The sequence below is a fragment of the Pseudonaja textilis genome, chromosome 10 (assembly GCF_049901715.1).
Source record: "Pseudonaja textilis isolate UNSWEBS1 chromosome 10, rPseTex1.2, whole genome shotgun sequence".
Taxonomy (NCBI): domain Eukaryota; kingdom Metazoa; phylum Chordata; class Lepidosauria; order Squamata; family Elapidae; genus Pseudonaja; species Pseudonaja textilis.
Window position 1 is genome coordinate 12783864 of NC_141999.1, and position 26376 is coordinate 12810239.

The 26376-nt window shown below is 42.8% G+C and overlaps 1 protein-coding gene across 2 annotated transcripts in view; it reads right to left on the minus strand.

The window, feature by feature from the left end:
- Positions 1 to 2594: 2594 nt before the first annotated feature.
- Positions 2595 to 26376, minus strand: part of TCEA3 (transcription elongation factor A3) — a 29651-nt gene continuing 5869 nt past the window's right edge. Inside the window, exons 2-13 of one of the 2 annotated variants that reach the window (XM_087939734.1) lie at positions 25848 to 25910; positions 24180 to 24285; positions 23132 to 23255; positions 20893 to 20964; positions 13146 to 13202; positions 12085 to 12165; positions 10777 to 10854; positions 9394 to 9554; positions 8119 to 8181; positions 6967 to 7115; positions 6111 to 6329; positions 2595 to 5083 (exon numbers count right to left, since the gene is read on the minus strand). In XM_087939734.1, the coding sequence (XP_087795860.1) occupies positions 5075 to 5083; positions 6111 to 6329; positions 6967 to 7115; positions 8119 to 8181; positions 9394 to 9554; positions 10777 to 10854; positions 12085 to 12165; positions 13146 to 13202; positions 20893 to 20964; positions 23132 to 23255; positions 24180 to 24285; positions 25848 to 25910 (1182 nt within the window). In that variant the 3' untranslated portion in view covers positions 2595 to 5074. The remainder of the gene's footprint in view (positions 5084 to 6110; positions 6330 to 6966; positions 7116 to 8118; positions 8182 to 9393; positions 9555 to 10776; positions 10855 to 12084; positions 12166 to 13145; positions 13203 to 20892; positions 20965 to 23131; positions 23256 to 24179; positions 24286 to 25847; positions 25911 to 26376) is intronic. The other variant, XM_087939735.1, reaches the window with a different exon arrangement.

Sequence of the window (26376 nt, forward strand, 5' to 3'; positions counted from 1 at the left end):
GTTCATCAAGTTGTCAAAACATTGTGCTTGTATGTAGTGAAGTTTTACCAGGAGTCATTTGGTTCTCAAATGGATTAGAACCTAGGATTGGATTAGATTAGGATTGGTTCTCAAACAAATTAGAAGTAGGGGTTCTAGGTAATAAATTCTTTGTGCTTCTAGCTTTTATAGCTGGCTCTCCCCACCTGGCCTCCTGTCAGACTTCAGGATTTCAGCTCCTGGAATTCTCAACAATGGCTGGGTTAGTCCAAAGGGATTCTGGGAGTTGGAAGCTTCCCCCGGTTGGCGAATACAATTCTACAAGAGGTGAATTTTGCAGGTCTTTTCGGGTATTGAATGTAGAAATCAGTGAATATAAGAAATAATTAACTGGAATTTTGATTTTTCCCTATAACGGAGGGAAATTTTACTTTCCTCTTCCTCCCAAAACTTTACCCCATACTGTCTGAGATGAAGCAACAGTGATAGGTTCCTGAGATGCTTTCAAGACATCATTTTGGAAATTAGCATAACATGGATTTTGTAAAACGCTTTCAAGGCCCAATTGAGTTGTCACAGGTGTAAGCAAGTAACAAAACTTTCAAAACAAACTTATTTGCAAAATGTTTGTATTTAACAGCCTCTCCTTACTTGCTGATTTCCTGATCCAAATTGCTTTGAGAATCCCAAAGGTGCTTTTTTCAAAAGGCAACTGGACTTTAAAAAACAAACACCAGTCACCTTTGGGATAATGATGACCTGGGTGACTGAGAACCTCCATAGACATTTACTGTAAGAGAGGCTAACTTGATTTCTGTGGATAGGCTGAGCATTAAATCTTTGAACTGCAACTCAACGTATGGTCTTCATCCTTTGCACTTGTCATTAATCTACCCAACTACAGTTCTGTGGGAAGTCACCCCACTCTCAGAAGAATGAAATATTCTGAGGAATATTTTAAAAGGTAGAATAAAATATCTCCCCTAAAAGAGAAATAAAAAATCTTAAGGGAGACAGAAACTCAGAGCTTCAACAGAGATTTTGTGCCCATTGAGAAAGGTTGGGCCTATCTACAAAACAAAAGACCTTCAGCTCCAGGGTGATGGGATTCAGACATGACCCCTCAGGACATAATAGGATTAACCCACCACCATCTACCAGCAGAACTCATCACATTGCACAATCTCCTGAGGACATTGTATCACTCTTCAAGCTTCAACCAAACTTAGCTCAGACAAACACTTAGGATTTGTACTTTGGCTATAGAGCCAGCTCTGACCCCTACATGGCCCCATGGGAATCTGACAACAGCCAGTAGAATGCATTTTCTTGCACAGAAACAGGAAGCTCAAATACAGAGCCCAGAGAGGGTATAAAAACCACCCACTCTCAACTCCATGTGGTCAGCTGCCCAGAACCATGTGCTTGGTGATTCTGTTCTTCATTAAACCCTCTTTCCAATCAGCCTCCAGCCTCCTTTTTGTCTCCAGTGCCTTTCTCCCGGCTTGGAACTGAACCAGATGGATATTTCTTCCCAACAGTTTAACGGTGCCAACCGCATTGGTGCCAGATAAGGGTCAACAAAATCCAAGAGGGGTTAGGCTCGGATCTTTGTGGGAATGCAATGACTCCAAGTTTTCTCTGCCTCCCCTTCAGCTCAGCTCACTGTTCTCCTACAATCACTCACTTACTTGTCCTGTTAGTTGCAGTTCAACCATAGAATCCCTGTTTTTTATGAAAAAGATTCCTACTTCAACCCCTTAGCATTTCAAGGTTGAGAAACGCCTCTGCCTGAAACTTTAGGAGCTAAAGCTGCCAAATAACTTGTGTTTGGATATTGACAGGGATCCAGTCACTTCCCTTTGTTCTAAAGGGCTTTGAAAAGTTTAGAGTGGAGCAGGAGTGAGGCACACAAATAGTTAAGCACTTTGATCTGACCTGATTCGGATGTAACTTAAGCCAAAAAGTTACTTATATACATTTGCATGCAGCACTTAATTAGTTCTCAGTACCCATGGGATTGTATTCATGTTTGCCCCTCTGGCTTTATCTTTATCTTCAGTTTCTTTCAAATTAAAATGGCATTATCAGCGAAAATAGAACCGTTTTGTGGTTAATTATTAATCGGTGATTAATCACAATCAGTGGAATCACTTTCCTCCACCAGAAGTTGTGGATGCTCCAACATTGTTTTTAAGAAGAGATTGGACAACCATTTGTTTGAAATGGTACAGGGTGGTGCTTCTCAATCACCATGGACTCCCATTAAATATCTTTCGTGGCCACAGACCATGGCCACAAACCACCAAGACTTAACTCAAGTTTTAAATCATAACATTTCTTCAAGCCTTTGTGAATCCCCTGTAACCACATCACACACACACCCTGGGGTCCATGGGCCAGAGGTTGAGAACCACTTGGTATAAGGTTTCCTGTTTGAGCAAGGGATTGGTCTAGAAGACCTCTAATGGCCCTTCCAACTCTGTTGTTCTGCTGTGGTCCCTGACTACAGAACCACAGGTATCACAGCACCCTGATATTTTGAAGAGACCCCTGTACTGATTGGAGCAACTAGTGTATGAATTCCCATGTCCCAGAATGGACAGAGCCACAAATGACAGGTGAGGATTCAATTTATTTTTCATTGGGTATCTGGTTTGCACAATTCCAGGACCTGCTCTACATGGCACAAAATCATTTGAAAATACGAGAAAATTAAACATTAAAGTAACAAAAGAGGACATTCCTCATCATGCAATAGCTGTACACATTTCATTACCAGTTCTGCTCCTTCTAAGCAGGCAGTATTTGAGCAAACTCCGACAGCCCAAACACCCTAGCAGGATTCACTTGTTTGCTGAAAATCCTTGGTGATTTAATAGCAAAACTATAAGGGGGAAATTATCTGCCATTTTGAATGATTTTACATCCCTATCACATCTACTAGGGCTGCTTCTCAGACTTAGCTCCCTCCTTACAAAAAATGTCCATCTTATCCCAATTTAATTGTTTCTGCCCTCCAGAAACATGGTTCCAGAATTGACATGCTAACTAGGGCAATTCTACAAGCCCACATAGCAACCGAATGCCCAAGATGGAGAAATAGACGAACCCAGTCACAACCATCAAAGCCATTGAAGGAAGATTCATAACTGCCTTATATCCAGTGACTGACATCCTTTTCTAAAATACCCGTGTTTCTCATATAAGGCCAGGTCTTTTTTTTTTTTTTTTTTTTTGAGCCCTGAAAAAATGGCTAGGCCATCTTTTCGGGGGTGACTTAATTCCACCCCCCCTTGCATCTTCGGGCGGGCGGCGACGGCTTGGATGTTGACCTCGGCGTTGGCGGGGCACTTCGTATCGGGGTCAATGCAGGCAGCACCATATCCAGGTGTGCAACAAAAGTACTTCCTAATGGCAAGCCCCCCCACCATGCCCCTCATTTCACATGTTTTAATATAGGCCTTAATTTGGGCGAGGGGCTTAATTTCAATTCATGCCTATAAAACATGCTGGGACTTCCTATTGGGGAGGCCGTATTGTTGGAGAAACAGGGTAGGTATAGCAAGAACGATCGCCTATTCAAAACTAGCTTCTCCGTGTACTTGGATGACCCTGAATCTATCATGGTTCATTTGTTATTATTTGCTGTTGTCTTTACAGTGACAAGAAGCAGGAAGGGGATGAGATGTGTCATCCCTTGGGGCTAAGAAGCATACTTTACATGCAGATTCAACCTGTAACAATCACCTCCTATAAAGGATTTCCAAGAAGCTTTGGAAGAATTTGGAGTGACAGTGCCAACACAAAAGAATCAAAGCTTTGATTTAGCCTCTGAGAAAATCACAGGAAACAAACAAAAAAAAGTAGCTGAGAGCATAGAGTTAAAAAATGGGAAGAGAAAGTACAGTAGAACCTCTGGTCAACACTTCTGACCATGACCAAATCGGGTTCTGACCAAAAAAATTCACATTTCCCCTTCTGCGCCATTTTTTTGTAAGCGCCTAATTTCCAAAATTAAGTTCGGATCATGACCAAATTGGGTTACCACCAAAGTTATGGAATGAATTATTGTCGTGACCAGAGATTCTAGTGTACCTGGGCTGATGCTCTGTCTTTTAAAGGTCTCTTTCTTGACATAAGGTGACCTCTCTTGCCCCCCAAATACATCCCAAACTTAGCAAAATAAATAAAATAGGGCTTTGGGGAATCACTGTTGAACAAAACAGTGGATGGAAATGCCAAGGGGATCAACCAATTTAGCCAATTAAAGGTTGTACCTCTATGAACCTTATAATACAGGGGTGTCAAAGTGGTGGTCTGTTGGCCAGATGCCATTGTGTGCAGGCTATACTCGCTTCAGCTCTGTGAAGGTAAAAAACATTACGATATGTCACTGACATAAATGTGATGCAGCAAATTTGACACCCGTGTTCTAATAGATGCTACCTGTAGTTTTTGACTCCCAATTACAGAGTCAGAACTGCATACATCCCATCCTTTTTCCTCCCTTGCAGTTATAGTCGCTGATTTTACATGTTACTTTCAATTTGCCTTAACAAACTACACTTTGTGATTTAAATAAGCTGTTGATCACCGAGCCAGGCCTTCCCAATCCATGTGCTCATGACACCAGAAACTTTCTCTGCTTTGGAGATATCACTACACATTGTCCATGCATGCACTGCCAAACCCATCTCTGCAGCCTTAAGAATGGAAAAAATTTACATTTTCCCCAAATAAAAGCAGGGAACAATCCATAATCTCTTGGGTCTTCTATGCTCAGTGTTAATGTCTGCCTTTGCATAATATAACTGCAGAACACACACACAGCCCTTTCGGTGAGGGCACCAATATATCACTTGAATGAGTACGAAGATAGGAATCCATTGGAGTAATTCATTCAAACCGACTGTGTTTTTTTAAAAAGAGATTATCTGATGGGGGTGGGAGTTGAAACTTCAGCATTTCAACCTTTGCAGGCTGTTTTTCTTTCCCTGTTTTTATTTCACCAGTGGACAGTTCAAAGGTTCTCTTATCTCTTCAGCTGCAACAGATACTTCTTCGTGGCGCTGGCATATGGGTGCAAAGAGCATCAACAGAACTGTAAAAACAAAATGTTTTCTCTTTAATAATGCAGGAAATTACAATCCAGAAGTTTTGCCACTCTGCACCAGCATAAAAAACATATAAAAATACATAGGAGATACTAATCATCTGCTCAAGAGCCGCGGTGGTGCGGTGGTGAGAGTGCAGTACTTCAGGCTACTTCTGCTGACTGTCTGCAATTCGGCAGTTCGAGTCTCACCAGCTCAAGGTTGTCTCAGCCTTCCATCCTTCCAAAGTGGGTCAAATGAGGACCCAGATTGTTGGGGGCAATAGGCTGACTCTGTAAATCATTTAGAAAGGGCTGTAAAGAACTGTGAAGCAGTATGTAAGTCTATCCAGTTAGCATTGATATCTGAAGTGATGATTTCAACAAATGGTTGTATTTCATTGGATCTTTCGACATATGTGTTCCAAGTTGGGGCCAAGATCTATTTTGTAATTCATTTCTCCAACCTGTAGGAGGTTGTCTAAGTGGGTTTGACAAGATAATTACAGACACACACACACCCATTGTGTAATTAATGGTCTCTACAGAAAGTGTCATAAAATCAAAGCCAGTCACACAATGACTCGACTTAGAACCGCAACAACTTATGACCAGGCCAATTACACGTATAAGAATGAGGACCACCTGTAATGTGTGAAAATATGATAATGGTGGGGATGATGACCATGATAAGAAAGAAAGAGAGAGAGAAAGAAAGAAAGAGAGAAAGAGAGAAAGAAAGAAAGAAAGAAAGAAAGAAAGAAAGAAAGAAAGAAAGAAAGAAAGAAAGAAAGAAAGAGAAGGAGGGAATAGCTATTGCTATTGCTATTAAAGCAAGGGTCCACGATCTCTCTGTGTGCGGCGTTCCAGAAACCGGGCCATACAAACAAGCAAAGCCCCACCTGTGGGATGCAGACAGCACGTGAAACCACGCCCCCTCCGGTTAGTGGAAAAACCTCTCTCCAAGTAACTGGTCCCTGGTGCCCAAAAAGTTGGAAGCTGCTGGCTTTAAGCATTTACTAGCAACAATACAAACCTTCCAGCGATTGCCACACTCATTACAGAGCACGAAAGTTGTCATGGGCTCATCGGCGCTCCGGGTTTGCACCTGATTATAGGTGCAGTTCTTTTTCTTGCACTTTCCGCACTGGAAGAGATCGGTGGCGGTCCCTCCTGTCTTTGCCATCTGATGCTCTCGGATTGCTTCTTGGGTCATGGCATTTCTTAGCTCCTTCAGTTCATCACTAGCCATTTCCTGAAATGCACAACAGCATTGGTGGTATTCAACTTGCAGCGGTGCCCGTTTAGTTAGGCAGGTTTCATCCAGGTTAAGTCTTGCTGGCCCTGTTCGGTTCCAAAGCTCATGGGAGCATTGGCACACGATGATCAGTTTGGTTGAAACCTTGGCTAGGTGGGGAAGGGATGACTGTCTGATAGGCGAACTTGGTTGGTGAATGGGTTATGCCCGTGATGGCATGTGTGCTGGAAGTAGCATGCAGAGCCACTTCGGCCGGCACGCAAGAAGTCACCCAGAAGAGCTCCACTGTGCATGTGCACAACCCCCGCCAGTCAGCTGATTGTCGGATATCTGCCACGCATGCGCAAGGGAAGACATGCGTGTGGGAGACTTGTACACATATGTTGAATACTACCATGTTAACTTTGTGCAATCGATTAGTATAATTAATAGGTGGACATTACTACGTTAAATATTGCAGAATTTAAATGTAATGAAGGATGTTGTAATTTTGATTACTGTTTAACAAAGATGTTTGTACTGTTCAACTGAAGGTAGAATGTATTAAAAATATTAAAAAAAAATATTTTAAAAAAGTTTTATTTGTATCATACAGGCCTGAGAAAAACAACATACCACCCCCCTTCCTACTGACCTCTGCTGTCATCTTTGCAATTAGGGCTGGCGGGATGCTTCCACACAGCACATTGCGACGCAAACCCGGATTCTTGGGGTCCTTCAGATTGCTAATTCTGCTCCTCACCCGGTTCCGGTATTTCATATCCGTGCTCTTCAGTTCTTGGTAGATATGTGACAGCATTAAGGAATAACGTTTGTTTTAGTCTGGACTAGTTTGGTCTAGTGATTAAAATGCCAGGCAAGAAACCAGGAGGCTGTGAGTTCTAGTTTTGCATGTATATATTGGCATGTATATTCCTCTTGGCTTCTAGGGGCTCACTAAGAAAGGATTTTTTGAAATGACCATCAGAGTATTAGTATTTTGTATATTATTATTAACACGCTCTGATGCTAAGGAGTTCTACTCCCCCTCCCCACCTGAAAAGAAATCTGCTCCAAATGCAAAACACAAGCAGAGGAGAGGAGTTTCAGTTTTACTTTCACAGCATCAAGCAGCTTTAGTACAGAACAGTTGAGCTAAGCCACGCCCAGGCTCCTTGCTGTCTCCTTCTTGCTCACACAGCAAATACTGTTTCAGCTTCCATGTTTCAGTTTCCAAACAGTCTTCAACTCTCTCACACTGACAGAATGCTAGCCAGATGAATATCAAGGGATGCTGGTAGGCAGAGGCACAATTTTTGCCCTCTTATTTTTCTCCCCCCAAACTAAGCCCTATCACATAGTTTCGTAGCGAAGCATGGGTATCCAGCTAGTTTAAAATACAGATAAAATATGATAAAGTTATATTTCAGCGTCACTCCTACAATCTACCCCTCAATCAGTCCCACATATGCATATCTCAACTGAATCATTTTGCTTTAGTACTGGGCTGTGTTAAATGTTATTTTCAGATTCTGGTCGCACATAAGGTAATTTGTTTTGATATGGGGATCCCAATGGGTTATTCATACAGGTAACAATTAAATAGGATGTGAGCCAGATCTTCTCCCTCTGCTGCTTTGCAAAGGCAGAGACATCCATTGTAGGGTATCGAATGGAATCTCCCATATCTGACCATTGGGTCAAGCTGTTCAAATCTCGCTCACGTAAATATCTCCCTAAGATGTTTTGGCAGTTGTAACTTCATTTTCCCACTTGTACTAATAACCAGCAGACCCGAATATCAAAAAGATATGATCTTCAATCTCGGCTGCCATCTTATCACAGTTGACCTCAAATTCTTTGTAATCGTCTTGGATGGTGATGAAGAGAAAGGAATGAAGATGGGGAGAGAAGGGGGAAAAAAATCATTCAGCACAACCAAATGAAATTCAGCTTTGTGCCCAACCCAAAAACCTGAACTTTTATAACTTAGATCAGGGCTAGCAACTTTAAGGCATGTAGACGTCAACTCCCAATAATCCCCAGCCATCAATGGAGTTGGAAGTCCATATTTCTTAAAGGTGCTAAGGTTGAACACCCCCAACTTAGTTTAAAAAATAAATGCATAAAATAATTAACTAATAAATTCCCTTATAAAGCAACGAACAGTAGTAGCAGCAGAAAATAATTGTTTACTTCTGAATGTGGCTTTTTTAAACTGTGGGTTGTTGTTTCCATTATATTTATTTGAACCAGGAGCATTTACAGGTTCTGATGCTTTCATTAAAGTGAAAAGCAACATGCCATAAGTTCTGTCCCTTCCATACCCACATTTGATGTTGTGACACCCGGCCCAAATGGGTAGAGTTTGCATCATGATGCTCTTTTCACCATTTGCCTCCTTGGCTCTCCCTGCAAATGCCTTCAATTTGGGATAACTTTTTATCTTACGGTTGCTCTTCATTTTATCCTATTTTGCAGACTGCTTTTATGCATTGTCTTTCATTGTCCTTCCTTTGGAATCTCCTATTTTCTGCTGCTGCTTGAAAGGGAACCATAAGTAAAATTGATTCTATTGGTATTATCAATCATCTCTATAACAATATCAATTCTGTGCCATGGTGGCACAGTGATATTGCAGACTGACTCTGCTTACTGCCAGGAGTTCGATCCCGACAGGCTCAAGACTGACTCAGTCTTCCATCCTTCTGAGGTCGGTGACCCAGTTTGTTGGGGGCAATATGCCAACTCTATAAACTTCTTAGAGAGAGCTGTAAAGCACTGTAATGCGGTATATAAGTCTAAGTGCTATTGCTATCTTTATATCAATAACTCTGGCAATGCCTTTGTGGTTATATAATCTAATCAACACTTGTGCACTTCAGAAATCACTGTTTGAACACTTCTGAATTTTCTCAATTTTCTCAATCTTTTGCCTCATACAGGTAACTCTCAGCACAGTGAAAGCCAGAGATAAAAACATCGGAACCAGAGTTCCAGGTCAGACTGTAAACTCTTTAGAGCCCCTTGACTTTCATCCTAAGTTAATTTCTTAATTCCCCAAGGACGTTTTCTTTCTTACCATCCATTTTCAGGGCTGCAGAAACCATCTCAATACACTTGTCCCTAATGGAGTCTCCAGTCAAATAGCAGGAGGGCAAGAAGCAGACAGAAGTTCCGAATGTTGGCGTGACAGGGCTGGCTGGCATCCTAGACACCTCACTTCGAGATCTGTCATTTGATCTGAGCAGGACATCAAGTGAGATTTTTGTTTGAAATGAAAAATGCTAATTTATGACCACTTCAATATAGCCTCTAAACCAAGACAGAAGGCCATTGGGATCACAAAAGTCAAGAGCAATCAAATTATTTTGCTATCCAAGCCAAACCATGCTACTCACCCCTTCCTTCCCTAACTGCAAAAATCCAATAGAAGGGGATTAGAAAACTAATTGTTTGCTTTCTTTTCTTGAAACTCAGGTTGAGCGAGCTGGGGACCCTGCTTAACAGCAGGGCCTGTCCCAAGATCTAATCTGGACTGTGCTATTTACACTTTAAGCCAAGGCTGATGTAATTAATCAACATGTTCATAACAACATGCTTAACCAGTTGGGAAAAGATTTAAAAGATGTATTTGTACAACATTGTGAGCCTGGTTAACATGCAACCTTTGGTGCTTAGCTTACAAATCTAACCTGACTTGGTTGCCCTGGTAAATCTAGCAAATGGGTTAAACAACTCTCCAGGTTACAAGCTTTGTATGAATGCAGCCAACTTAATTCAAAGCCAATAAAGGTATGACATAAAAGCAATTTCTTTTATCTCTCTTATACAATATTAGAACATCCTGTGGAAAACTTCTGCAGAATTCATAAGAAGCAAAAATGAAGGCTACACAAGAAGCCAACAGCCACAAGGTATATCCTTTTACAGGACAGTCCTTTATTTGAACATGTGCTCTGTTTAAAAAGCTGTCAGTTCATATTTTGGCCTGGGAAAACACCTAAAGCCAAGAGTCTTTAAGGAGTTTATCCAACATAAAAAAGAAACTGGCCATCAAACTGAATAGGTACTCAGATGATTTATTCAAATAATGAGATATTTCATGTTCCTATTAAAAAAAATTTTTTTTTCAAACATAAATCTTTACTGGAATTTGGCACCTCATATCCCGCAAATATCTTAGCCTGAAATCTTCATGGAATAATGGAAGTTGTAGTCAAATTGCCTATCCCTTATACAAACTACGTATGTAGCCTTTTTTTCTGCCATCCTAAGAAGTTGCAGTGAAGTTGATAACTTAGATGGCTTTGAAGAAGTTTCAGATAAAAACATAGGGAAGATGTCTATGAACAACTAATTGTTTTAGGCTAATATAGGAAACATCCACTTCTAAAGCACTGTAACAGTGAACAACAGCTCTTGCAGAAGCAACTGAAGAGAAAACCTTCCACCCCAACAATACCTTTCATCTTTGCTATCCTCTTTGTTTTTATGAGGTCCAGGAGGTGAGGCTGCTGGGTTGGAGCTGGTAGAGGTTCGCCTAGAGTGGATACAGAGAGGCGCATCATAATTTCAGTTCAGGTCATGATCGTTCAAAGCACAATTTTAGGTCCTTTTGAAAACAAAGAAGTGGCATAAATTCTCTCCATGCCAACGTTGTGATCTATACTGTCAAATTATTTACTAAGACTGTACTATTCTTCTTCTCAACCTTCCTATTACCTATCTCCTCCTCCCACTTATGACTATAACCGTGTTGCTTGTATCTTTACAATTTATATTGTTTTATTTATTCCCTAGTATGATTTGATGCTTATAGTAACCTATTACTAAGTGTTATATCTTATGATTCTTGATTAATGTATTTTATTTTTTCTTAGGTACACTGAGAGCATATGCACCAAAGACAAATTCCTTGTGTGTCCAATCACACTTGGCCAATATCTGTTCTGTTCTGTTCTGTTCTCTCCTCTAAGGTACAAGTATAATAAGAGCTATTTCCTCAATCAGTGCAACGACTTGCCTCAAGAAGTTATGGATGCTCCAACACTGGAAGTTTTTAAGAGACTGGACAGCCAATTATCTGAAAGGGTATAGGGGAGTGGTGGCTAACCTTTTTGAGCTGTGCCAAAAATTGTGCACATGCTTGAACACTTGTGCTCGTGTGCCAGCACCCAGAAGGCAATGCGTACCATCACCCCTACACATGCACGCGCAATCCCACCCCCTACTGCCCGCCGCCCCCTTACCTGCACTGCGCCTCACAGCTGATTTTCGGCCGGTTTGAGGCCTTTTTCAGCCTCCCGAAGGCTTGAGAAAGGCTTCTTCAGGCTTCTACAAGCTTTGTAGGCCTAAATCTAGCCCCATTTCCTCACTTCCAGTTTTTCTGAAAAAACTGGAAGTGATGAAACGGGGCTAGATTTCGGTCTACACAGCTTGTAGAAGCCTGCAGAAGCCTTCTTCAAGCCTTTGGGAGGCTGGAAAAGGCCTCAAACAGGCCGAAAACCAACTGTGAGGCACGCACATGCGCAGTGAGGTAAGTTTGCTGCAGCTTGCATGCCAGCACAAATGGCTCTGCGTGCCACCTATGGCGTGCGTGCCATAGGTTCGCCATCACGGGTATAGGGTTTCATGCCTGAACAGGAGGACTAGAAGGCCTCCAAGATCTCAGGTCCCTTTTCCTATGCTGTTATTCTGTATCTTGCTAGATCAGTAGAACCAAAGTACAATGATCAGTAGTAGACTCAACACAAGGGCTGGATTAGCTTACCTGTCCACCAACAGTCTCTTGGGAGAGGAAGTAGAGGAACTAGAAGTAGAGCTAGAAGATCTTGAATCTTTGGAATCCCTCCTTTATAAGGGAGAAAAAAAGAAGAAGAATATGGGCAAGGATGCATACGTTGTTAGACCTCCTCACTGTAAAATCGATTCTGACTCAACTTAGGACTGCAATGGCTTACAACAGAAATCCTGGTCCCAATTGTGGTCATAATTCATGGACTACCTGCATCCTGTCGGTCAAAAAGTGTTTTGGATGCGACGCTCCTATTTAACGCTCTGAAAGCTCAGGATGCTGTGGGTTACACTGCATTAAAACCCACTAATTCTGGCTACAATGGATGGGGGGGGGCGGATAGCCAAGTATATAGACTTGCAACATCACTGCTGCATAAAGGGCCAACTCCTGTTTGTAGAAAGCTGTACTGTAATTAGGAACTCATTTATAATGCAACATCTGCATACACAAACAAGAAGTTGCTGTTGCAGCGATGGTGGGGGAGGGGAGGAGCTTCTGTGGCCACCTTAATAATGGTCCTCCTTTTCCCTTTCTAATTCTTTACATCTTTGCACAGGGCTGGGCTTCAAAAATTTTAGCAAAGGGTTCTCTGCCCGGTTGCTGGGGGTGTGTGGCCATGGTGGGCATGGCCTAGTCAGCCTCCTGCACCACAGCAGGGGTGTGTGTGTGTGTGTGTGTCCTTTCCTTGAGTCTCCAGGAGAGTGGAAACAGCCTCCCTGGGCTCCGGAGGCCAGAAATGGGTCCATTTCCAGCCTTCCTGAACTTCCGGGAGGCCCGTTTTCCATCCTCCCAGAGCCTCTGCTGCACCCTGCACTTACCTGCATCCAAAATGGGTCGTGTGGGGACTCCTGGGAGGGGAGGGGACCAGCCAGGAGTGGGATTTGGGGGTCCTCCGAACTGCAACGAATCTTAGCTAGGGGCTTTCCCGAACTCCTGCGAACCCCCAGCAGCCCCCCCATCCCCCTGTCTTTGCCTCTTTCCAGAACCTTCCTAGGTGATGAGCAGGCGTTCTTTCCAGAGCCTTGAAAACATACCTCTCTTTTTTGAGCTCCAAGTGTGACTTTTGGGAAGTAGAAGCGTCTTTGGGGTCTCTGCATGGCGAGAACAAACGTTAAGACTGTGTTACATCTTGGCTGGACAATACTCAGAGGTGACTTTTTCTGATGACATAATAAATGACTGCTGTCTCAGCTCTGCAAGTCACGATTGCAAGTCATTCCTCAAGTCAGTTTTCTCTAGATAAAACAGGATAATCAGAATATCCGTCTTCCAATGACCAACACCCCGCCCCGCCCCACAAACTCACTGAAGCATAAGAAAAGGACACTCAAACTCAAACGGTACTCTGCAACTTGTAGCCGGTCACCTAGTAACCAATCGAAGTTATAACAGACCTCCCTGAGCGTATTTACAACCGGGTTACGAAGTTCCGATACCCCCTTGTAGTCATGTGAGCTCATCTCGGCAGCCAGCTTGCATTTATGCCCATTGGCAGCTGTTGTGGCCCACCAGCCACCAGCAGAGCTGGCGGCAGACTCGGACAGTGAGGAGATTGGGGAGGAACATGGGCCAATCCTGGAGTCTGGGGGAGGCTCTGATGAGTGTCTGTGTCGGAGGCAGAGATGAGGCCAGGGCTGACTGACAGTTAACAGCTGCCTTCAGAGTCGGAGATCAGTGAGGCAGAAGAACAGCTGGAGCTTGTTCTTGATGTGCACATGCACAGAGCTGCCAGGAGAAGGGAACAGTTAAGGAACAAGGATTGACTCGGGAGTAAGGGTACAGGTGGACGGTGAATGGCCCCTCCCATAGGGAATAAAGAGGAGCGAAAGGGGAGTGGTGTTCGCAGGAGACAATTAGTTCAATTTATTAGATCTGTTCCTGACTTCTTGCCAAGTAATTTCTGCTACAGTGTGGCTTTTGGAAGATATCAGCCTGGCAACTCTCCAAGCCTGATAAAGGTCTGTAGTTGTGAAATCTCATGAAACATTGTTTGGTGGGACTTTGCTGGAGAGGAATTCACTTTAACCTAAATAAAAGGGGTTTTATCGGGACGAGGAGTCTGCTTCATGATCTTGGGAAGCCTAGGTCAGAACAACAGCCTCCTTGCAGTCACATGACCAGATTGTCAAGACTGACTCATAACACACCTCAATTCGCAGCTTGGCAACAGAGACAACAGGAGGGGGAAGGCTTGGGATATATTGGGAGGGAGATGAGGAATTTATGTGAGCCGTCTGCAGCCTGAAAAAATCCCAAGACGTGAAGGCCGTGCAATGGGGACCTTCCGAAGGTGCAGACTGTTTTCCCCAAAACAAATCGGACATGCTGGATTGGTGGACAAGGAACAGAGAGTGGCCCAAAGGGGGGAAAGGGGAAATTAAATTATGCTGGTTTTCGCACGCAAACCTCAGAGTGAGCTTTGCTGCTTCTGTGCCTGTATGTTTCTATCAGCAAAGTAAAAATAATGTCCCCAGATTTTTTTTCTTTTGCTGTGTATGTCAACGGGACGGTTGACACAGGTTTTGCAATTGGTTTTGCCCAAAACCAGCATTTGCTTCCAGTTTTTTGCAAAACTGGCCATAGTGAACAATTGGTTAATGGCCCCGGTGTCCGCTTAATAACTGCTGCAAAACAAAAAAAGATCACAAAATCCGGTACAGCTCAGGTACATTGGTGAGCCATTTTACAACCATTATGGTCATAAGTCAAGGACATATTTCTTGCTAAGCTTTCTCCAACCTGGTTCCCAGAGTGAAGCAGATTTGAGAGGTTATGTTCACGGTCAATTTCAGGCTTCTTGTTTTAAGGAAAAGGCCTGTCTCCCCACCAGATTACAACAAGGCTGTTAGAACAGAAACCACAACATCTCCACCCATACATACAACACGAGGATTAATTGGTTCTAAGTGGGAAAATGTTCCGTGCCTGAAATTGCTTCCCTGTCATCTCAGTCAGTCTTGCTTGGAAGACTTTCTGTCAGGCTGAGGCAGCTGCCAAAGAATCTGAAAATAAACAGGATTACAGCTGGGATACCCTGGAGGTTTTCTCAACCAAACTTCTTGTGGAAGTTTGTGTTCGGTTTACAAAGAATCTGCCATGTCCTGTCCTTCCATCCTGGAAAAAGGAAGCTGAAGATTTCCTACCTCCCTTCCCCATCCAAGCAGAGGCAATGGCAGATAGTCCTCGACTTAAGACCCTAATTAAGCCCAAAAGGTCTGTTGGTTAAGAGAGGTTTGTCCTAATTTAACACCTCCCTTGCCAGAGTTGTTAAGTGAATCCCCGTGTCAGGATTCTGGCTGTTACCCCAATTAAATCATGAGTCTCGAGCCAAACTTCCAAAACTTCAAAAGGATTTATTGGAAGTTAACATGTCCGGCATTGCCTGGGTGTAGCAGACTTCGAGATACATCATTCGTTGGCACCCTTGACCCTGGTTTTTCCCCACCCCCTGGGTGTATCGTAATCCATATTCTCCAATGGGACACATCCATAGCCAAGAGTCATCAATCATGCTCTCCAGTTAGAATTTTGCATGGCAGAAACTTCAGTCACCTAGTTACTATCTTTGAAAACATTTATGGAATGCATTTTCGATTTCCAAGCTGCCACACTGCTCTTTCAAACCCCTTTCCCCCCTCCCTTTCTGTTGGCAACGCTAAAAAGACCACAGAAATATTTTAGGAGTTGATGCCCTGCAGTTAGGAACACAGTTGTTAAAGTGAATCTGGCTTCCCCATTGCCTTTGCCTTGTCAGAAGGATGCAAAAGGGGATTACGTGACCCCCAGGACATTGCAACCATCATAAATGTGAGTAAATCGTGCCACATGTCTGAATTCTGATCCCATGACTGTGGGCATGCTGCAATGGTTGTAAGTGTGAAAAGTGGTCATTCGTCACTTTTTTCCTGTGCCGTTGTAACTTTAGTCATTAAATGAACTGTTGTAAGTTGAGGACTACCTGTATTTCTTTGTGATTGGGTGCTTCCTTTGCTTTAGAATAGCCTCTCTCTCAACAGCACCTATTTTTCCCTCCTTTAGAAAACCCATTTAAACTCTGATGTTAGCAACTTTAAGACTTGTGGACTTCAACTCCCAGAATTCCTCAGCTTCTGGGAGTTGAAGTCCACAGGTCTTAAAGTTGCTACGGTTGGAGACCTTGGTAATAGACCACCTGGGATGCAAAAGTCATCCTGGAGACTTAGAGTAGACAGCAAACCCTTATTATGAATTCTGATTTCTTTTTTTTAACAGAGTTTATGATCTGCTGTGTTTCACAGTTTCGGCCTTCTTGTGAACTCTCCCTGGAGTCTCTCTGGAATGCAGCCGTTTATACAAATTGCAAATAAACAAAAGATGTGCCTGCCTTTGCTTGGCAATCAGCTGGAGACTTCCTGAGAGGTTAGATGGATATTTACTAAGGTTTTAGCCTGTCCTGCAGTAGCAACCCCTTTGGATCAGCACTACAACACAAGCCCTAATGAAGCAGGCTGAGACACGGGATGCGTTTAAGGAAGGAATTGGGCAAACATCTCCAGCCGTCAGCATCAGGCGTGGGAGGACAGGCAAGTAAATTGTCCCGATGACATCACAATGGAAGCCCTGCAACTTCAGTACAAGGGCGGAGTTCACATGATGACATCACAGCCTGTGTGGTGTCATTTTTCCAACCCCCCCGGTTTTAAGAGGCGATGCATCAAAATCTACACAAAATGCGATTTACTAAAGCAATTAAATACATTGCATTTTGGGCTACAGTATCATGGCCTGTCGGCCGCTGGCCCCTCCAGCAGCTGAATCAAGAGGAGGAGGCAGCATGGGAGTAAGGGTCAGCATCAAGGCAACCTGAGAGCTCCAAGAGGGAAGAGGAAATGGAGCTGGTAGAGAGAGACAGAGGCGGACTCTGGGCCATCCGTGAGCCCTCAGATGGAGAGTCAACAGCCTCCAAGTCTGGACCTGGCTGATGAGGAAGAGGAGAAACAGCTGGGTCCAGTGCCTGAAGCATGGATGAGCAGAAAGCAGAGGAGAGGAGAACAGCCGAAATCTATGGGACGGTCCTTGGGACGGAAGAGCCACCGCTGCTAGCAAATCCCCCTGCTAGCTCTGGGGATAAAAGGCAGGGGGAAGAGATGAATGTGGCAGACAACTATTCATCTCCCTGCTGGACAGACTTCTTCACCTGTGGTAAAAGAGAAACTTTTTGCTGGGGCTCCTAATAAAGGAATCATTGCTTCACCTACAGAGGGTTTGTTGTGTTTGGGGAGCTAGGTCAGAACGTAGATTGTCAGGTGCAAAGAACCCAAACCATTCATAAAGTTGCAGTACGGAAGATTTATTCAAGCTTATGCACAAGAATCTCCTCAATTAGCGGCCATCACTAAATTGGCGCTAGATAAAGGTCAGCAGAATTCAAGTAGGGTTCAACTTGGCTGACTATGAAGGGATTCCAAACTGATGATGCATTTAACTCTGCCTTCCAGCTCTACTTGCTCTTCCCCTACACACATCCTACCTAGAGTCAAGAATTGGATCTGATGTCATCTGATATTCCTCAACACCCTCCCCCGCTCATTTTTATAATTTGGTGAATCAAGGAAACCTGCTTGACAGTTACAGCTTTTCCGTCTTTCTGATGGCAACTTGACACCGAAAGATGTATGTGTCCCCTTTATAAAGAGGAGACATCAGAACAAATACCCAGAGTTTCTGTAGTTTGTTTTTCAGTTTGTTTGTAATCTATGCAGAGTCTCTTTTCTAAGCCTTCTTTCTGAACGTGGAAAGACATGATGAAAACTGCATTCGAATAAGGCAAAATAAGTAAGCCTGCTGGTAAAGTACCTAGAAGGTAAGGGGGAGAGAGAGAGAGAGACTCTCCCTCAGAACTAAATGTGGAGTTTAAACTTTTATGAGGTTACGAGTCAAGTGAAATTGCTTTAAAAAGGAGGCAATAAAACATACAAATAAACCAGAGAGCTGCAGCATTTTTTAATCTTTTAAGCTCATATTTTACAGAAGAGCCTACATTTTGCTTAGAAAGGGCAATCTGTATTATTTATGAGTTTGGGTAGTAACACAGCTGAGAGATGGACACCCCATAAGCAAGAAATGTACTGAGTCGCTCTTAATTTTGAAGGCAGCTGTAGGCTAGCCATTTCTTTTTAATACAACTGCTACATTCATTGAAGACCTATGTATGCCTTGTCTCTCTGCGTCAATAAAGTGCCACACTTCAGTAGACTGTTTCCACTAAAAGAAAGAGGAGATCAAAAAGTGATCTAGTCCTAGCACAATGTAGGCGCAAAAAGCTGGAGTATGCTGCTTTTGTTAAAGACAGGTAGCTACATGCATGGCCAACAGATGGCAGCAGCTCTCAACCCTGCCTGGTACGAAAAAAGCTAAGCAGGGACAAATATGGTTAGGATTGGATGAGTTACCTACCCTAGGGCTAAAAGATAGACCAGCAATTTTCAAACTATATTCTTGATGGCATTCCGAGGAAGGGAGGGAGGGAGGGAAGAAGGATGGATGGATGGAAGAAGGGGAGGGGAAAGAGGGAGGGAAGAAGGATGGATGGATAGATGGATGAAAGGAAAGAAGGGGAGGGGAGGGGAGAGGAAAGAGGGAGGGAGGGAGGAAATCATTTGAACACTGTCAATATTCTATTATTAAAGCTTTGCCTCTTGATCATGGGCCCTGGGAATTCTTTATCTAACAGTTGCTACATATAGCTTAATATACTTCTTAATTAAAGGATAAATTTACTGATTTATGTAAACAGCCATCAATGAATTAAAAAGGCACAAACCTGGAGGAGAAAAATGAAACATTGAGGGAGAAAGAACAAGAGAAGAGCACCTTGTAGTACCACAGATCTATTACAGAATTGAGGAATGTTCAGTAAATTGGCCTCTTTTTGCTCAACGATATATCCATCTAAGCAGCAGATGTGCTGCAGACTTTAATAAACTTTGGAGGAACTTGCCAAAGCCATCAGTTCAGTGCACCTCTGTCATCTTTCAAACAGCGAGTTAGCTTAGTCCAGGGACAGAATCTGACTCACCAGCATTGAAGTGGAAAGCGAAATTAAAGAGGCTCTCTGGCAAAATAAAACTGGCATTTCACCAAGGACAAACAAGATCAAGGGAGAGACATATTTCATCTTTAAAAACCCTAGAAACGGACTTATTTCCTGAGATAAGAATGGCGCTAAAGGCCTGATAATAGTCTTTAATTCAAAAAGCTGGTAATTACTTTTTAAGCTGTAAACCAGAAGGAGATAATCTTTTACAGAAAGGAAGCTGCATTTATAAAGAATATTATTTGCAGCTCTAAAGATGCATATCTTTAACACGAACAGAAATATTTTGGCCTTTTGGGGAAGATTTGAGGAAAATTAACTATGTCCATTGTGCTGATAAATGTTAGTAACCTCAAATCAATTAGGGGAATGGTGGTATTAAGGAAAACAGTCTTTGGCCTGCAAATCTTGCCACTTCTACCAAACGTAAGGAAAGTTGGTAGAAAGGGAAATTCTTACTTTCTCCCCCACAGAAGCTTGCAAGTAAGGAAGAAAAGGTCTTTGAACGTCCAGTGAGGAATCAAAATACAGGTTCCAAAACAAATAATCAAGGCTACCTATACTATTCATTGTTACTGCATCCAGTTTTGGTCATCACACTATAAAAAAGCTGTTGAGGCTCTAGAAAGAGTGCAGAGAAGAGCAACCAAGATGATTAGGGAACTGGAGACTAAGACATAGAACGGTTACAGGAGAATGGGGAGAATGGGCATGGCTAGTCTAGTGAGGAGAAGGATCAGGGGAGACATGATGGCAGTCTTCCAATATTTGAGGGGCTGCCACAGAGAGGAGGGGGGTCAAGCTATTTTTCTAAAGCACCTGAAAGCTAGATTGAAGATCAAGGAGAGAACTTGGAAATAAGGAGAAATTTTCTGACAGTGAGAACAATCCACCTATGGAACAGCTTGCCTTCGGAAGTTGTGGGAGCTTCATTACTGGAAGCTTTCAAGAAGAGATTGGACTGCCATTTGTCAGAAACGGTGTAGGGTCTCCTGCTTAGGCAGGGGGTTAGACTAGATAGCAATAGCACTTAGACTTATATACCACTTCACAGTGCTTTACAGCCCGCTCTAAGTGATTTACATAGTCAGCCTATTGCCCCCAACAATCTGGGTCCTCATTTTACCGACCTCGGAAGATGGAAGGCTGAGTCAACCTTGAGCCTGGTGAGATTTGAACTGCCAAATTGCAAGCAGCCGGCAGTCAGCAGAAGTAGCCTGCAGTACTGCTCTCCAACCAGTGTGCTAACGTGGCTCAGATGACCTACAAGGTCCCTTCCAACTCTGTTAATCTGTATAATCTGTTAAGAGTACGCACCAAAAGAACAGTGGGAGACGTACCCCTGCAAATGAAGAGAGGCATTCATATTTATGTATTTCAGAAAGGGAAATGATGCATGCACACATATTTGTATGTAATAATGTAACAGACCCCAGGTTCCTTCCTGCCCTCCTGTTATATGCAGAGAGTAATGGTCTTAGTTAGAAAAAAATATGTGCATCTTGAGCTTCAGGGGTTGCTTTGGGAATATTCTGATAAAATTTAACATAGGTCACTATGAGTTGCAATGACACATTCCTCGTGTCTTCATTTGTCTATTAAACAGTCCCATTCATCTGAAATCTTGATTTCCCCCCACCAAACCAGGTATACCTCATTCCTTTCACATCTTTTAAAATGATTATATTTCCAATTACAGAGGATACCTGTCTGATTTGGAGATCAAGGAAGAACTACTCTTCAGCATGACTTCATGTGAGCTGGACTGATTCAATTTCCTAGAAAAGGAAACAAGAGACCACGATCGAGGAACGATTGCAAACTTGTGGAGGAGGTCGGAGTTTGGGGATCGAACCATTTTGCTCTTGAACTTGAAAAATTCACACTTCTCTTCTTGGTACCTCTGTGAAGCCACAGACTTTCAAGGTTTTCTCCCAAGGTTATAACAATGACTTATTGATCAAAACCATAAGCCCGCTTTCCATCTGAATTCAGATAAATCAAGATTTGCGAAGGTGCTATGTAATTTTGTACACTTGAAACTATAAATCAACAAGCAAAAAAAGAATCACCCATCGGCTCCATCACCAACCCTGGAAAAATGACCTTCTCCCATTTTTCCAATTTATTTATTTTTTAATTTTGATTATGCAATGCTCGGCTTTCTGCAATCCTTAATCAACTCCTTATCACCCATCACTCCTTATCACCCATTCCCTCCCACTTGTGACTGCATGACTGTAACTTCGTTGATCGTATCCTTACGATTTATATTGACTGTTTCCTAGTATGATTTCATTACTTATTGTGACGAATGTATCTTTTCTTTTATGTACACTGAGAGTATTTGCATTAAAGACAAATTCCTTGTGTGTCCAATCACACTTGGCCAATGAAGAACTATTCTATTCTATTCTATTCTATTCTATTCTATTCTATTCTATTCTATTCTACTCTACTCTACTCTACTCTACTCTACCCTACTCTACTCTATCAACCATAATTTTCATTTAATGATAATGTCACCACTTACCAACAAAAAATTATCCATTTCTGCTTTGAAGCAAGACAAAGACAAATATCAAGCTAATTCTTTTTACTAAAACTGTAAGATCGAGCAATCAGATCCAAGGGATAAATCACATTTAGCAAACCCTACAGTCCCCTTGTTCAATTCCCCCTGTTTTAGGGTCCATTTCAGCCACACTCCAAACCTAGAAATTTGATTTCTGCACCAGAACTGAGCTGTACAATTTAAGTGTTTCTCAAAACACTTGATTTCTCGTGTTTTTTCTTTCTTTTATTGGTTTCAACAGTCTGACGTAGGTGGAAAAATATGTTGTGGTCAGAACAATCAAACAATTAGAGATTTATGATTCATTACAAATTACTTGGAAATCTACTTGTAAACGCTAGAGCTCTTCTGATTTCAAAAGGCTGTCTTTGCTCAGAAGGGGGTGGCTGCCCCCTCCCCAATTGCAGACAACGCAGGAAAAGACTGGACTGCCCCATTTGTACTCCCACGCACTCCGAATCAAATGCAAAGCAAAGCTCCCCCCCATTCAATGCCTTCTCTTCACCCCTTTCTTCTCTAAGCCTTGATTCGGAGATTCTCTCCACCACAAAAGATGTCTTTTCTACAGGCTGCGCAGTCCAGATATACTACAGCAACAGTGTATACCAGTAGTGGCTAACCTTTTTGGGCTCCTGTGCCAAAAATTGTGTGTGCGCCATCGTGCACACACTCACGTGCCAGCACCCAGAATGCAATGCGCATCTCCCTCCCCACGACCCCTGTGCATGCGCACGCAATCCCCCACCCTCACCCCCTTACCTGCACTGCACCTCAAGTTGATTTTTCAGCTGGTTTGAGGCCTTTTTCGGCCTCCCAGAAGCTTGGAAAAAGCCTCTGCAAGGCTTTTCAGGCCGAATTATAGGCCTGTCTTGTCACTTCCTATAAGTTGGCCGAGATCAAGAGTCTTTAAACTTGGCAAGTTTAAGACTGGTGGACTTCAACTCCCAGAATTCCTGAACTAACATGACTGGAGGAGGAATTCTGGGAGTTGAAGTCCACTAGTCTTAAAGCTGCCAAGTTTGAAGACCCCTGGCCTAGATGACTGAGTCTTCATATACCTATCACAATACATTTTGGGGAGAAACCCCTGGAGTTGGCATGGGCCAGAGTTAGTACATTCCAATGACTCTCTGACCCTGCCTAACTAAATTTTTATTTTGACCGAAGAAGTTACTTGGATGTGTAACCAAATCTTTCAGTTTAATAAACTTTGGTCCAGTTGCCATGATTTAACCTTGTTAGGTACTCAAGGGCTATCTGCAGCCAATTCTGCTCAAGTTTACCCAGCATGGTATTTGCAAAACACCGTTACCCTAGCTGTTTGTTGGACTACTGACAGATTTGTGCAAACAGCTTGAAAATGCCAATACCTGTCTTTCTGTTTTCTATCAGGATTTTTGCAGACATCCACAGAGTTGGAAAGGGCCCCTTCAGCTTTCCAGCCAGAGACAGCTATGTCTTTCTCTTTCTTCGCTTTCTGTGTCCCAGATGACTCTGGAAGAAAAAGTTCAGGTAGCCAACTGAACAATATAAGGACACCACTCGGTGACCGTGAAAAGTGCCATTGTCACTCAGCCCTTGGTATTCTCGCTTCGGTTGGATTGAAGAGGATCAAAAGCGTTAAAAGTAAATTTCTTCTCAAGAAAAGGGGATTGAAAAACATCTGAATCCCTTATGCTATCTTTCTCCCAAGTTGTGTCATTACAAATCATTTTATTTGTCAAGGGGGAAAAATGGAATTAAGGGCAAATGCCGCTTATATCTAAATCCCTTCTTTTATAACAAAGATTACATTTATTCCCAATTTGTACTATTTTTGTCCTACACATTCACGGTTAAAAATAATAACCCCAGAGCAGGGCAATTAGTTGCAATAAACAAGGTTAAGTTTTAAAAATAAGTTACACTATTTTTTTTCAAAAGTACTGCAGACAGATCATCTTTCAAAATAGGGGATAGCTAGTTAAAAAGTTCCACGATGCAGCACCACAGAGGCAAACAAGAGAAAAAGGGGTAGATTAAAGCATCTACTCAGGACAACTAAACTGGAAAGCCATTTTGTATCCAGGATGCCAGTCCATCATTCTGAGTGGTGCGGTGGCCTAGAGGTGGAGCTCTCACCTCACAATCAGGAGGCTTTGAGTTGGATCCTAGGTAGAGGCAGGTATTTCTGTCTCTGGGCACAATGAGAATATATCTACCGAACAAAACTTCACACTGGGGACAGGAAGGGCATCTGGCCAGTAAACACTCAGCTCCATTCAGTTGCCTAGATTCCACCCCAAAAAGGGATTACGGGATTGTTAAAAGAAGATGAAAGATGATTCCATCCCATCATATCCTTCGCATCTAAGAATTCCCCAAATCTGATGATTGCCATTTCTGATCATCCATCATAAAGAACCGCTGGATTCTTACCTAATAGCCTCTTCCAGTTTTTGATAAGGAGTTTAGCCAGCGCCACCACTTCCTTGTCCGAGCAATGCTTACGCACTGTGTTGACAGCCACACCGATTTTGGTGGTCTGAAAGAAAGCAAAGAAGGATTTACATTACTGGAATCCATACTTTGTGAGGAGGAGAATCTCAGGATCCCCATTTTCCAATCATCATCATGACATCAAGGGATGTCAAGATAAGGAAGACCTTCCTTTGCTCAAGATGCTTCATTTCCTTAATTCTTCCTCACCACCAATGAAAACAATCGGAAATCATGTATCCAGTTTATTTATTTACTAGATCCATTTACAGCACCCCTCAATTGCCAAACAGTAAGTGGCAGTGCATTAAAAAGATCCACATGTGCTGGGGGTTAGCGGCTTGTGAAAATCCACACAATTGGGTGCAACTATAGTGAAAAGAGATGGGCCTCCATTTTGATATCTTGCAGATTCTGGTGTTCCCTGGCAAGTAGTCCTGATTGAAACCAAGCAAAAAGAAAATGATAAACCACTTAACAAAACCAGCATTAAACCACATTGGGTAATAAAGGAGGACACCATAAATACAAAGGTGATCAGACAAATTCTTAAAACTTCAGGAGCAATTTGGTGTCACACTTGGGAGATACTATCTTCAAGGGTAAAATAGACTTAAAATGTATTAAAATTATCTTCAGCTTTCCCAACCATGCATCAGACTAGAAGTGGAATATATCTAAGTGTCCTCAAATGCTGGCTTACTGGATGGCTTTGATTCTCTTCTTCTCTCTCAGCCTCCCTTCTCAGGGCTGTTGAGAAGACAAAGTGGATACTAGGAATAAAGAAATTCATCTGCAATTCCTGGAGGAAAACTGAAATTAACCTAATACAGGCTGATGACAGTTCTTTGCAAGAGAGGTCTGTTTTCCATGCTGGTTCTGCTGCCAGTAATTTTCACTATCCTTACCATGACCGTATTAAGCATGTGGCATTGTGCTTAATGATCACAATGATGGCAACCGGAAGTGCCAGAATTGCTGTCGATAACCATCACAGTAACACGACATCTTGCCAGTGGTGGGATTTAGCCGGTTCATACCAGTTCAAGCGAAGGGGTTGTTAAATTACCCACCCACCCTGCTATCAAAGTGGATCCTGGCCACTGCACTGCAATGGGAAAAACTAGTAACGGAGTGGATGGTGCAAGAGGAGGAGAAGGCCGCTTTCCCTCTTTCTTCACCCTGCTCCTCCTCCTTCCCTCACGCTGACCACTCCATGGCCCATTTCTCCATTGGAGCGCAGCGCCCAGGATCCGCTTTGATAGTGGGGAGAGGGGTAATTTAACAACCAGTTCGCCCAGGGTCAGGTTGGCCATTGTGGGAGGCTCGTTCCACATATGGGGCGGAGCTGGAGGATGGTGATAGGCCACGCCTCCCGTGACAGCCAACCTGACCCTGGGTGAACCGGATGTTAAATTATTTGAATCCCACCACTGCATCTTGCTTTAAAACTGTATTACTTAGCAACGGAGATGCTGTTCCCCATAACCATCGTTAGATGAAGACTGCCTGTTTCATAGCTGAAACACAGGAATGCTTGGAGTTAAAAGGCCTGTTAAATGGGTTCAAATCTACATTTCTCAAGAGAACAAAGCAACGCAGCCTTACCTGCAGCAGCTCAACACTCATGGTACAGCTGTTCAGTTTCTTCAAGAGGTCCATAGCTCCTTCCTGAGAGGGGGAGAAAGAGCCCAGAAGGCATCATTTATACTTCAGTTTCTGTTTTTCTTTCTTTTTCATCCTTTAAATGTTCCAAGAGAGCAAAAAGTGCCTCTTCTAAAGCACACAGAGGTTGCAGACGCTCTCGTAAAAACGCCTCCCAAAACATTCACTTTTATTTATTTCATTTTCAGCCCACCTTTATTACTTTGTAAGTAACTCAAAGTGGTGCACAGGCATAATACTCCTTCCGCTTCCTATTTTCCCCCCAAACAACCCTGTGACGTGGGTTAGGCTGAGAGAGAGTGATTGGCCCAAATTCATCCAGCTGGCTTTCATTCCTAAGGAGGGACTAGAACTCACCGTCACCTGATGATTGGCCCAAAGTCACCCAGCCTACTTCCATCCCTAAAATGGAACTAGAACTCACAATCTCCTGTATATATTTTGATCTTTTAGCCCCTTACCTCCTTCACAA